The following is a 12,470-nucleotide window of genomic DNA, read 5'->3' on the forward strand; positions in this document are numbered from 1 at the left end:
GCTGAAGAACATGTCTCTCTACTTTACTGTTAATAATTAAGTCAAATTATTTCATTTATCTTGTGATATTTCATAACAAATTTGTCAGATGCAGATCTCTATATTTTATATATATTTTCTATGCTCAAATTATTTTTTTAGGATATATTTTTTTATAAAAAAAAAATCGAAAAAAAAGAAGAAAAAAAAGATAAATAATAATGAATGATAAACTATAATATATACTATAGTATTAGTATTATTATAGTTTACTAACTTGATGTTTATTTGTATAATAATTGTGATTTCAGATATAATGTAAAATGTATTTGTTATCCTCTCCCTTTAACTTATGTGTGTTTATTTCCAGATAAGTATATCTTGGTAGAATGTGAGGAAGAGAGAAAGAGGATGTGCATTTGTCTGTATTAAGTGAGAAGTAAGTCACTTCATCATAGAGTACATGATAATCTCATGTAAGATCCAAGCAATAATAAATCCATCTAAATAAGAGAAAGTTTGGAAAATAAGTTTGATTTTAAATGTTTAATCTAATGTCAATAACAGATGGAACAAACGTAATTTTTTTCTTACAAATTGAATTTAAATACTGAAGAAAATCACGAATTCAATGTAAAACCATGATTTTTAGATTTTTAAATTATGATTTCGTAAATATTATAGGTAATTATCCTTTTTATAAAAAAAAATCATAATTTGCGCTAATAAAATATTCGGATCTACTGCATTTAACGGTAAAATATTGCTGGTAAGCAATACTTCCAAAAATATATGAATTTCAAAGGCTGCTAGCTGCCAAACGGCTGAACGTAAAGATCATGCCCGCACACTGTTTTAAGCGGCATAAGAAAGCCTACAAATAATCTGGAATAGCCATAAATCAATAATGCATAATTATCTCGTAGTGCAGAGAAATACGCGAAAAAGACCTATTTTACGCGTTTTTTCTTCAGTGAAGCTTTCCCTGTGCATAATTGTTTCTTGGCTTCTCCAGATTATTTGTAGGCCTTCTTATGCCTCTTAAGATGGTGTGCTGGTATGATCTGTACGTTCAGCCGTTTGGCAGCTAGCAGCCTTTAAAATTGGTAAATTTTTGGAAATATTGCTTACAAGCAATATTTTATCGTGAACTGCAGTAGATCCAAATATTCATTAAAATCCATTTAATCAGGAATCTAGGTATAAGATAATGACCGATAAATTGATGAACATCTCAAACACAAAACTACTCTTTCTGTAGATTACAATTTAGTGGCTAAAACCAATCAAAATTAAATAAAAGTCAAGTCAACTAATAAGAAAACATTATTATTAGGGTTGGCAATCCGGATCCGGAATCCGCCCATTTTTTGGGCCAATTTTGGCATCCAATTCCGGATCCGGAATCCGTTTTTTAATAGCAGATTCCGGATTCTTAATTGGTAAGCTAAAATTAGCGTTCTTTTAACTCCCTCTTTTTGAAGGCAAAGATCACCCCCCCCCCCCACCCCCAATCTCTTCGCACATAAAAAACGAAGTTGAGAGATCAGCTGGTAACGCAGAGCTCTCATTGTCCAGCCAACGATCATATTTATTTTCATTTCACAGCTTTTCATTCTTCATAAATTTTTTTAAAAAGCCTTTTAAAATACTGCTAGAATCCGGAATCCGCCACTTTTTTGACGGATTCTTTTAAGAATCCGGAATCCGAATCAGGCCAAAAAATTCGACGGATTGCCATCACTAATTATTATAAAACTTTGGGGACTAGAGTAATAAACAGCCTAATGTCCTCGACATCAACTGAATTTAATTCTGTAATTATTTTAATTTACAGAGATAAATATTAATTAGGTTTGAAAAAAATATATATTGATGAAGGGACAGTTCGTTGATTTAATCAGTTTTAAATGTTTTAAATAACAATTTTAAATTGAATATCAGCTTAGTATAATAACATTTAATATTTAATAGAGAAGCTAAATTGTGAAGGAGAACCATATCTGGCTATAAAACACACACACACACACACAGATCCTGTACTTTTATACTTTGTATTGTATATGTATAAGCATAAAATTAAACTTATGAAAATGTTCTAATCCAAAATAAAATCAATTTATGAAAAAAATTTTCCGAAAATTAATTTAACATGCCCTTTGAGGTTTAATTTAGCTTTGAAGAATTAATTTAGATAATAACTAATTCAATTAGACCCAGGTCCCCAGGAAGGGAGGACAAATTTGGCTGTTTATTACACTAGTCCCCATAGTCTTTAAATTACAAATACAAATTAATTTATTGGTTGGCTTAACAACTTTGGGGACTTTAAGTGAATTTTTAAATATTTATTAAGTTAAGTGTTGAAAAGTTTCAACTACTAATTTTGTGTATTATCATTGGGGATATACAATTTATCTGCCATTGTCTTATCCCTTAAGATCCCTGACCAGGCCCTCATTTTTAAAGTTTTATGTTACTTTTAACATTAACCAGGGATCTAAAGGGATAAGACAATGACCGATAAATTTATGGACAACCCCATCTAACTTTAATCCTGAAAGTTACCCCTTCTGTAGATTCCAAACGTTTGGACACTCAACTTAACGAACCAACCAATCAAAATTAAATAATAGTCCTCAAAGTTGTTAAGCCAACGAATAAGAAAACGTTATTTTAAAACTTTGGGGACTAGTTTTATAAAAAGCCCAATGTCCCCTCCCTCTAATGGTGATATTGTTGAGCTATGTAATGGATCTAACACCAGATTTTCATTTTCTCTAATAAAATGAAACACGTAGCAAGCTAAAATATCGTTTACCCCCTACCACCCCCTTTACCCAATCTCCTCCCCTCATACTTGAGTTAACATACCAGTTTTATTAGCCCCAAGGGGAATAAGGCCCTGTCTAAAAAACAGATGTACAAACATACTAATTATAAGAGTAGTTAGCGATAACAAAAAAATAAATAACCTGTTGTGACACATCGTCAACTAAAGTATCTGTACTGGCGGACGGACTGACAGACAAAGTTAATTATAGAGTAGCTGCGATACCAAAAAAAATAAATAACCTGTTGTGACACATCGTCAACTAAAGTCTCTGTACTATTGTCCCATCTATAGGTAGGCAATACAAACATACCAGTTTTATTAGCCCCAAGGGGAAGAAGGCCCGGGCTAACAAAACAGATGTACAAACATACTAATTATAAGAGTAGTTAGCGATAACAAAAAAAATAAATAACCTGTTGTGACACATCGTCAACTAAAGTCTCTGTACTGGCATCCCATCTGTAGGCAAGCAGTTCTCCTTTCTAATCAATAGAGGGGGAAGGGATTAAATAATAATAAATATACAATATACATCTATGTTTATAGTTTTATTGGCATCCCATCTGTAGGCAAGCAGTTCTCCTTTCTAAACATTACAATAAAACAATAGAGGGGGAATGGGTTAAATAACTCAATGTCCCCACCCCGAGGAACCTGTGCGTGCAGTCTTTCAATTGGGCTTTTGAATATCAGCCAATGGCGTTGGGATTATCAACACAGCCAAGTCGCTACAAAAGAGCAGAAAGTAATTTGCTGGCAGACGAAAAAGGTTCCCAACATTTGATCCAGGTACTTGTCTGGCTTTTACATCTATGTTTATAAAGGGGGGGGGGGGGGTTAATGCAACCATCTCGTAATCAGTGAGCAAATGGCACTTAGAATTCGAATTTCGATCTGAACTTTTGCATGAGTAATCCTTGGTAGGTCTATTTTCCCTAAATCGAACAAAAAGTTGGAAAAGTAACGGCTGGCGGCTTAGCCGTTTAGCCGTTTTTTGCCTATTTTCAGGGTAAATCCATCATCAATTACGTAGGAATCAACTTTTTAAAACATAGGTTTGGTTTAATTCATGTTAAATGATAGCAATAACCATTTTTAAAACTTCTAGTACCAACAGCTACCGTCTAGAACCGTTTAATAGCGCTTTGGAGTGGAAAAGAGTATTATGTGGAGATAGGTTTCGTGACTAATTTGCAATATAGATATCCAAAAAATGGCAAAACGGCTCAGCCGCCAGCCGTTAGCCGTTACTTTTCCAACTTTTTGTTCGATTTAGGGAAAATAGGCCTACCAAGGATTATTCATGCAAAATTTCAGATCGAAATTCGAATTCTAAGTGCCATTTGCTCACTGATTACGAGATGGTTGCATTAAAAAAAAAAACCTTATAGTTTTATTGGTGTTCCATCTGTTGTAGCCATGCAATTCTCCTTTTTAAACATTACAATAAAACAATAGAGGGGGAATGTTCGATTAAATGAAGCAACCAATAAAAATTCAATCAAAGTCCCCAAAATTGTTGAGCTAACGAATAAGAAACCGTTATTATAAAACTTTGAGGACTACTGTAATAGAAAGCCCAATGTCCCCTCTCTCCCTAAATATTGTTATTACCAATGAAAGAAGATGTTAATCCCAAATGATGATAAACAAAGTTACCTTGAACCAATGAAAGAAACCAGATCTCGGCGCAGTATCTCTAAACTTTGTGTTGACAGCACTGTAGTACACAAAATGTAGTCCCGGTGGTATCATCTTTACACCTATAAAAAACTTTGGGTACTACATAGTATGAATTAAAGTTCTAGTCCCCTTCTTTTATAATGTTTAGATAATCCTAATTTAGTAACAGGATGTTTGTCTGTCTGACTTTGTGTGTCCGAAGGATCTTGCTAACCACTGAACCGATTTGGTTCTTTATGCAGTCCTGGCGGTATCATCTTCACACCTAGACGATACATGATTTTTCAGTATGGCTAAGAACCGGTTTTATTCCAGCGGATATTGATCGGTTTCGAAGCAATACTGTACACGGAAGACTGTGTTTATCGAAGGATCTTGCAAACCATTGAACCTATATGGTTCTCCTTAACAGTCCTGGCGGTATCATCTTTACACCTAGATAGAAGTAACAGGATGTTTGTCTGTCTGACTTTGTGTGTCCGAAGGATCTTGCTAACCACTGAACCGATATGGTTCTTTATACATTCCTGGCGGTATCATCTTCACACCTAAACGATACATGATTTTTCAGTATGGCTAAGAGCCGGTTTTATTCGAGCGGATATTAATCGGTTTCGAAGCAGTTCTGTGATCATGGAAGCCTGGTAAAATAAAGACAATAACAACGTATTTGTCCTTTTATAAAAGTGACAGGATGTTTGTCTGTCTGTCTCTGTGTTTATCGAAGGATCTTGCTAACCACTGAACCGATATCGATATGGTTCTCCAAACTTTGTGTTAATAGAACTGTAGTACACAAGATGTAGTCCTGGAGGTATCATTTTAATACAATACATGAATTTTCAGAATAACTAAGAACCGGATTTATTCCAGCGGATATTAATCGGTTTCGAAGCAGTTCTGTGTACATGGAAGCCTGGTAAAATAAAAACAGGAAAAATAGTTAAGTAGTTTAGTTATCATTTTAGGGGAGGGTATCATTACCATTCCAAAAGAAATCACTCCTAATTTTTTTGCTTTTTGTTTTTAAAACGAAAATTAAAAGGAAGGATTTAATATACCACCTCACCCCCCCCCCCCCCCCAGCCTACCCATATTTTTCTTCCACATTCCACTTATGTGTTGTGTGTCAAGTCAATACCAAACTCAGTGGCGGGAGGGACATCTTTCAATCTGTCTGCCTGTCTGTCTATCTATCTATCTAACCTAAGAATTTTTCTCCAACATTCCAAGAATGTGTATCAATACCAAACTCCGTAGCGTTTCTGTGTGACTGGCTATCTATCTATCTATCTATCTGTCTATCTATTTGTCTATCTATCTATCTAACCTAAGAATTTTTCTCCCACATTCCAGGAATGTGTATCAATACCAAACTCCGTGGCGGGGGGGACATCTTTCAGCACCAGAACTGCCCCCTCGTTGAACAGTTTTAATGCCTGAAAAGAAAAAAAACTGTTAGACCTGATTAATTCTTAATACTGAGCGAATCCCATAGCATCAGGGATCTAAATACGACAATGGCCGATAAATTAATGTACATCCCTAATGATGATAAACAAAATTACCACTTCAGTTGACTACAATTAGTGTTTAAAACGTTGGGACACTCAACCTTATGAACCAACCAATCAAAATTCAATAAAAATCCTTAAAGTTGTTGAGCCAATGAAGAAGAAAATGTTATTATAAAACTTTGGGGAATAGTGTAAAAAACAGCCCAATGTCCCCTCCCTCCCTGGTGACACGAGAAACACTTTTCTTGGGGAGACCACTGTTTTTGAGGTCCCCAATACAAATGAGAAAACTGGGTTATCTATAATACAAAGTAGCTTGATGTCTGTCCGTCTGTCTGTCCATCCTTTAAGATCTCGGTAACCACTGAACCGATCGGATTCTACTCTTCAGGGAATATACCTACTGGTCCTGTTGTGGTTTTAGGTTATTTTCTTGGGGGGGGGGGGGGGGGGGGCACCTCCAACCCCCCAAAAAACAAAAAAATCTCCCCCCAATTTTTTTGCTGAAGATTTCCTTGGTCCTTAAAATAAATGTACTAGAATAATAATTTATTAGTTTTAATCAAAGATATTATTACGGTATTAAGATAATATCTTAATGAATATAGAATATACGTGGATGTTCAAATTTGAATCCTTTTAGATTGCTAACATGGAATTCCCATGATCAGTTAGTTATGAGGAAAGCGGAGGGGAAAAAGAGGTTGGAAGAGGGGAATCGTTATTATAGCCCGCTGCTTGTTTCACTTTATTAGAGAACATGAAAATCTGGTGTAAGATCCAAATTATAATACATCCATGATCATAATTTAAAATGAAATGCGCAGTTAAAAACCAAACATCTGTTATAAGCATAATAATAAGTTAATAAAAGTGATTTAGGTATTTAATTCTATTTGATAAAATAAGGGGGGGGGGGGTTAATGCAACCATCTCGTAATCAGTGAGCAAATGGCACTTAGAATTCGAATTTTGATCTGAACTTTTGCATGAGTAATCCTTGGTAGGTCTATTTTCCCTAAATCGAACAAAAAGTTGGAAAAGTAACGGTTAACGGCTGGCGGCTCAGCGGTTTTTCCATTTTTTGGATATCTATATATTGCAAATTAGTCACGAAACCTACCTCCACATAATACTCTTTTCTACTCCAAAACGCTATTAAACGGTTCTACACAGTAGCTGTTGGTACTAGAAGTTTTAAAAATGGTTATTGCTATCATTAAACATAAATTAAACCAAAAATATGTTTTAAAAAGTTGATTCCTAAGTAATTGATGGTGGATTTACCCTGAAAATAGGCAAAAAACGGCTAAACGGCTGAGCCGCCAGCCGTTACTTTTTCAACTTTTTGTTCGATTTAGGGAAAATAGACCTACCAAGGATTACTCATGCAAAAGTTCAGATCGAAATTCGAATTCTAAGTGCCATTTGCTCACTGATTACGAGATGGTTGCATTACCCCCCCCCCCCTTACCAGAAAGGAAAGGACAATTCTATCAGATGGCTTAATAACTTCGGGGACTTTTTTGAATTTTGTAATCAACAGACGGGATAATTTTGTGTATGATCATTGGGGATGTACATTAATTTATCGGCCATTGTCTTATCCCTTTAGATCCCTGAATTTAGATATTTAATTCTATGTAATAAATGAATTACGCAATTAAAAGGGAATCCATAATGTAAAAGAAGGAGGAGGTAAGTTGTGCTAAAGTTCCGTAGAAGTGTAAGTTTTAAGGCTTAAAAACTGTAGTAGAACGATAATATTCACTAAATATAAATATATAAAATTGTTTTGTCTATGGATCTATTAAATAATGAATATACATATTTAGTGAATAATTTTTTTAGGCCTTAAAACTCACACCTTTACGAAATTTTATCACAACTTACCTCCTCCCTTATTTGTACATTATTGATTTCCTTCTTCTTAACTTTTAAGTGCGTAATTCATTCATTACATAGAAGTAAATATCAAAATCCAAGGATCTAAAGGGATGAGACAATGGCCGATAAATTAATGTACATCCCCAATGATGATACAAAAAATTACACAATCTGTTGATTACAAAATTCAAAAAATTCAAAAAATTATTAAGCCATCTGATAGAATTTTCCTAAGTTTCTACTAAGGCCATAGTAACTAAGTTTTACTTATACTGAAGGATTTATTTCTGTCTTGTTTATAAGTTTTATTCATAATGATAAATTCACCTCAGTGAAAAAAAGTCCTTTTTTTGCTGTATATTTAAAATAAATCTATTTTGGTGAACCAAACTCCCTCTTCAGTCTAATGCTGTTTTATTTAATAAAATGGGAAAATTTGGTGCATTTAAGCCTATAGTTATAATAAAAAAAATCCTAAAATGAACAATAATTGTGTACTTGACGGTTTTGCTGCTTAGGTAATAGAAAACCATTATTTTAAACAAGTACCTACAATGTAAAAATTTGAGGAATTTCTACCACTGATTTGGAAATAAAAGATGGTTTCACTATAGCATAATCATTAACAACAGGTGATTTTACATTTTAGAATGAGATAATTATAATTTGGTGTTTTCATCATTCAACCAACTAATAAATGAACACATCTTTTGCAGGGAGGGAGGGGACAATGGGCTGTTTATTACAGTAGTCCCAAAAGTTTCATGATAACGTTTATCAACTTTGGGGTCATTTTATTAGTACATTTTTATTGATTGGTATATTATTAGGAGGAGTGTTCAAAGTTTTCAACCACTAATTGTAATCTAGAGAAGATTTGTAATTTTGTGTATCATTATTAAGGATGTACATCAATTTATTGTCTTATTCCCTGACTGTCCATACCATTAAAATCAGTTGACAGGTGCATATAGATTTATTACAATAATTTAAATTTTACTGTTTTGTATTAACATTGTAAAGGATTAAATAAGATAATCATTAAAAATCTGTGTTCCATCCTTGTAATTAAGGGGGGGGGGGGGAAGTTTTGACACATTTGCGTAAACCTGGCACCCTGGCTTTATCTTTGGACTGAGAGGGTAGGTTATAAGGGATAAAATCATTCTTATATGATGAATTTCACGAAGTTTTAAGATTTTTTGGATAGGCCTCCAGGTTCCGGAGCTCCAAGCCTCCAGGTGGTCTCTGGACAGGTAAAAAAATAAAAAAATTCTTATTTGGACAGTTAGAGGTAAGTTTATAAAACAACATAACCTGGCACCCTGGCTTTATCTTTGGACTGAGAGGGTAGGTTATAAGGGATAAAATCATTCTTATATGATGAATTTCACGAAGTTTTAAGATTTTTTGGATAGGCCTCCAGGTTCCGGAGCTCCAAGCCTCCAGGTGGTCTCTGGACAGGTAAAAAAATAAAAAAATTCTTATTTGGACAGTTAGAGGTAAGTTTATAAAACAACATAACCTTCTTTTAATATATTATTTACATATTTGAAGAAAAAATTACAATCGGCCTCCAGGTTCAGGTGTTGGAGGCCTCCAGGTGGCCTCTGGACAGGTAAAAAATCAAAATTTCTTAGTTGGACAGTTAGAGGTAAGTTTATAAAACAACATAACCTTCTTTTAATATATTATTTAAATATTTGAAGAAAAAATTACAATCGGCCTCCAGGTTCAGGTGCTGGAGGCCTCCAGGTGGCCTTTGGACAGGTAAAAAATCAAAATTTCTTATTTGGACAGTTAGGGGTAAGTTTATAAAACAACATAACCTTCTTTTAATATATTATTTACATATTTGAAGAAAAAATTACAATCGGCCTCCAGGTTCAGGTGCTGGAGGCCTCCAGGTGGCCTCTGGACAGGTAAAAAATCTAAATTTACTAATTTGAACAGTAAGAGGTAAGTTTATAAAACAACATAACCTTCTTTTAATATATCATTTAAATATTTGAAGAAAAAATTACAATTGGCCTCCAGGTTCAGGTGCTGGAGGCCTCCAGGTGGCCTCTGGACAAGTAAAAAATCTAAATTTACTTATTTGAACAGTAAGAGGTAAGTTTATAAAACAACATAACCTTCTTTTAGTATATCATTTAAATATTTGAAGAAAAAATTACAATTGGCCTCCAGGTTCAGGTGCTGCAGGCCTCCAGGTGGCCTCTGGACAGGTAAAAAATCAAAATTTCTTATTTGAACAGTTAGAGGTAAGTTTATAAAACAACATAAGCTTCTTTTACTATATTATTTACATATTTGAAGAAAAAATTACAATTGGCCTCTAGGTTCAGGTGCTGAAGGCCTCCAGGTGGCCTCTGGACAGATAAAAAATCTAAATTTCTTATTTGAACAGTTAGAGGTAAGTTTATAAAACAACATAACCTTCTTTTAATATATTATTTAAATATTTCAAGGAAAAATTACAATTGGCCTCCAGGTTCAGGTGCTGGAGGCCTCCAGGTGGCCTCTGGACAGGTAAAACTCAAAATTTCTTATTTGAACAGTTAGAGGTCAACTTATAAAACAACAACCTTCTTTTAATATATTATTTATTATATTATTATTGATTCCCAACGATCCCTAGTATAAAATATGATATCAATGAGGTAGGTAAGTAATATAATAAAAAAATAGGTTTATTTTCAATTATTGAGGTAAATATTTTTAAGGTTATACCTGAAATACATAAATAACATTTGGAAATATGCTTACTTTGTTTTACAAGTCTACCTCTAACTGTTCAAACAAGAAATTTTGATTTTTTACCTGTCCAGAGGCCACCTGGAGGCCTGTACCACCTGAACCTGGAGGCCAATAGTAATTTTGTCTTCAAATATTTAAGTAAAATATTAAAAGAAGGTTATTTTGTTTTATAAACTTACCTCTAACTGTTTTAATAAGAAATTTAGATTTTTTACCTGTCCAGAGGCCATCTGGAGGCCTGCAGCACCTGAACCTGGAAGCCGATTGGAATTTTTTCTTCAAATATTTAAATAATATATTAAAAGAAGCTTATGTTGTTTAATAAACTTACCTCTAACTGTTTAAATTAGAAATTTTGATTTTTTACCTGTCCAGAGGCCACCTGGAGGCCTGCAGCACCTGAACCTGAAGGCTGATCCTAATTTTTTCTTCAAATATGTAAATAATATATCAAAAGAAGGTTATGTTGTTTTATAAACTTACCTCTAACTGTTTTAATAAGAAATTTAGATTTTTTACCTGTCCAGAGGCCATCTGGAGGCCTGCAGCACCTGAACATGGAGGCCGATTGTAATTTTTTCTTCAAATATTTAAATAATATATTAAAAGAAGGTAATGTTGTTTTATAAACTTACCTCTAACTGTTCAAATTAGAAATTTTGATTTTTTACCTGTCCAGAGGCCACCTGGAGGCCTGCAGCACCTGAACCTGGAGGCCGATCCTAATTTTTTCTTCAAATATGTAAATAATATAGTAAAAGAAGCTTATGTTGTTTTATAAACTTACCTCTAACTGTCCAAATAAGAAATTTAGATTTTTTACCTGTCCAGAGGGCACCTGGAGGCCTCCAGCACCTGAACCTGGAGGCCAGTTGTAATTTTTTCTTCAAATATGTAAATAATATATTAAAAGAAGGTTATGTTGTTTTATAAACTTACCTCTAACTGTCCAAATAAGAAATTTTAATTTTTAACCTGTTCAGAGGCCACCTGGAGGCCTCCAGCACCTGAACCTGGAGGTCGATTGTAATTTTTTCTTCAAATATGTAAATAATATATTAAAAGAAGGTTATGTTGTTTTATAAACTTACCTCTAACTGTCCAAATAAGAAATTTTTTATTTTTTTACCTGTCCAGAGACCGCCTGGAGGCCTGGAGCTCCGGAACCTGGAGGTCTATCCAAAAAATCTTAAAACTTCGTGAAATTCATCATATAAGAATGATTTTATCCCTAATAACCTACCCTCTCAGTCCAAAGATAAAGCCGGGGTGCCAGGTTTACGCAAATGTGTCAAAACTTCCCCCCCCCTTATTTGTTCAGTAAGAGTTTATCTTACAATGAATCTTGTCAAGTTTTTGTTAGGTTTGTTCTTCATAGGTAATCTTAATTAATTTATATTTAACAGCAGGGATCTAAAGGGATAAGACAATGGCCAATAAATTGGTATACATCCCCATTTTGATACAAAAAATTACCACTTCTGTAGATTAAAGTTAGTGGTTAAAACGTTTGAACACTTAAATTAATGAGCCAACCTATAAAAATTTAATGAAAGTCCCCAAAGTTGTTAAGACAACAAATAAGAAAATTGTATTCTATAACTTTGGGGACTATTGTAATAAACAGCCAATCGTCCCCTCTCTCTCTGATTTAATAAGTAGATTCTTAAAGAGCCATTTGGTAATTTTTTTTACTATTAAATGATTAAAACTGCATTTAATACCTTTATTGTTTCATGGCTTAGTATTAATGGTGATTCGAGTTTGACTCAAATTTCTCAATCACAACATAATCACAAAACTTCCCC

General features: G+C 33.8%; 1 protein-coding gene across 1 annotated transcript in view; it reads right to left on the reverse strand.

The window, feature by feature from the left end:
- LOC145327173 (protein AAR2 homolog) overlaps positions 1-12,470 on the reverse strand; it is a 38,533-nt gene that overhangs the window by 18,795 nt on the left and 7,268 nt on the right. The window contains exons 2-4 of the mRNA XM_080170743.1: positions 5,829-5,937; positions 4,475-4,578; positions 3,229-3,297 (exon numbers count right to left, since the gene is read on the reverse strand). Of these exons, the coding sequence (XP_080026869.1) occupies positions 3,229-3,297; positions 4,475-4,578; positions 5,829-5,937 (282 nt within the window). The remainder of the gene's footprint in view (positions 1-3,228; positions 3,298-4,474; positions 4,579-5,828; positions 5,938-12,470) is intronic.

The sequence above is a fragment of the Acartia tonsa genome, chromosome 8 (genome assembly GCF_053477335.1).
Source record: "Acartia tonsa isolate MP-2025a chromosome 8, ASM5347733v1, whole genome shotgun sequence".
NCBI classification, from domain to species: domain Eukaryota; kingdom Metazoa; phylum Arthropoda; class Copepoda; order Calanoida; family Acartiidae; genus Acartia; species Acartia tonsa.